At 39.3% G+C, this 1,689-nt stretch overlaps 1 protein-coding gene across 1 annotated transcript; it reads left to right on the top strand.

The window, feature by feature from the left end:
- Nucleotides 1–341: 341 nt before the first annotated feature.
- On the top strand, nt 342–863 carry LOC137712349 (uncharacterized). Its single transcript, XM_068451444.1, has one exon. It carries the CDS (start codon nt 342–344, stop codon nt 861–863), a length of 522 nt encoding a protein of 173 aa, XP_068307545.1.
- The last annotated feature ends 826 nt before the right edge of the window (nt 864–1,689 follow it).

Raw genomic sequence — 1,689 nt, 5'->3', positions numbered from 1 at the left:
CAAATCCAATTGCTAAGTGATGTGAGCATGACTTCAGTTAGCCGTTAGATTTGAATTTTTTTGGGCTACAAATAGGGTGGATATTGGGCTATAATTCACACACCTTTGAATTCAATCTATTTCAATTCAAGTTTGCAATGAATTCCAACTTTGGATCCTCTTCAGATTCCAACTGGGGGTCATCACCCAATTCTAAATGGGAAGAAAAATGGGTGCAAATGAGACGAAACACACAATATGTGGCAGCCATGGCTGCGGCCATGGTGTGTCAGTCAACTGAGTAACAACCTCAATGGGGTGGCTCTGTTGCTGGTTGCTCTTACAAACCACAAAACAGAGCGATGACTCATGCCAATCTGATGAACAACTACTTTAACCCCAACACGGTGTACACAGAAGAGGATTTTAGACGTCGCTTCCAGATGAGGCGTCATGTCTTCGAGCGTTTACTTCGTGATGTCCAACATGTCAATCCATACTTTCGACAGAAGCATGACAGAGTAAGCCGCCTAAGTTTCTCACCTCATCAAAAGGTTACTGTTGCATTCCGAATGATGGCCTATGGCTCCCCAGCTGATTCGATGGATGAAGCCCATGGTATGTCTGAGTCTACATGCCTTGATACTCTTGCTGAATTCTGTGACACAATTGTTAAAGATGAATACCTCTACGAGCCAAATCAAGAAGATCTGGATCGGCTCATTCGCAAAGTTAAAGACCATGGGTTTCCAAGCATGATAGGGTCATTAGACTGCATGCATTGGGATTGGAAGAATTGTCCCACCGGATGGCTAGAAGGCTTCAGTAGAAGGTCAAGAAAGTCAACTATTGTGTTAGAGGTGGTTACCTCGTATGACACATAGATCTGGCATACTTTCTTTAGAGTCCCTGGATCCTAAAATGACATTACAGTTCTTGGGCGTTCACCCATCTTCAATAGCTTGACGGAAGGTAAAGCACCTCAACTTGACTACTACATCAACGATTGTCGGTACAATATGAGGTATTACTTAGCAGATGACATCTACCCAAAGTGGGTGACACTTGTCCAAGCAATTCCAAACCCTGCGAATGACGCCTAAAAGTTGTTTACCTTACACCAAGAGGCATACCGGAAAGATGTTGAGAGAATTTTTGGTATTCTACAAGCACGGTGGAAGATCATCAGTGAACCAGCAAGAGGGTGGAGTCGAGAAAATTTGGACTCCATCATGATGTCTTGCATCATATTACACAACATGATTGTGGAGGATGAGTGAGATGGGTATATTGATGGAGAGTCCGATGATGACCAATACGATCCAAATAGGTTAAGAAAGGCTCGTGCAAAAATATATGATGCTTTCAATCAAAGAACTGGTAGTATCTCTTTAAATGAGTATATGAGGCACTATAGAATGATACGTTCCCATGCCACAAACAATTACCTACAACAGGATCTTGTTGCACATCTTTGAGCCAAAAAAAGCATGGAGTAGGTGTTTAAGTTTTATGTTGTTAAATGTTTTTAGAAATATTATTTAAGTTTCATGTTGTTTAATTTTTATGTTGTTTAACGTTATTTAATGTTGTTTAATATTGTTTAATATTGTTTAATGTTACTTAATGTTATGTAATGTTTAATGGTTTAAGAAGTTATAGGGAAAAAAAGAATTTTTACAATTTTTAAAACAAATTTTGAAAAAAAAA

Source organism: Pyrus communis, chromosome 13 (assembly GCF_963583255.1).
Source record: "Pyrus communis chromosome 13, drPyrComm1.1, whole genome shotgun sequence".
Lineage (NCBI taxonomy): Eukaryota > Viridiplantae > Streptophyta > Magnoliopsida > Rosales > Rosaceae > Pyrus > Pyrus communis.
Note: the sequence above shows the minus strand (reverse complement) of the source record. Positions and strands in the feature narration are given on the sequence as shown.

Bases quoted from the DNA above. Each gene is read 5' to 3' on its own strand.
- LOC137712349 (XM_068451444.1), top strand. From the start codon at position 342: ATGACTCATGCCAATCTGATGAACAACTACTTTAACCCCAACACGGTG.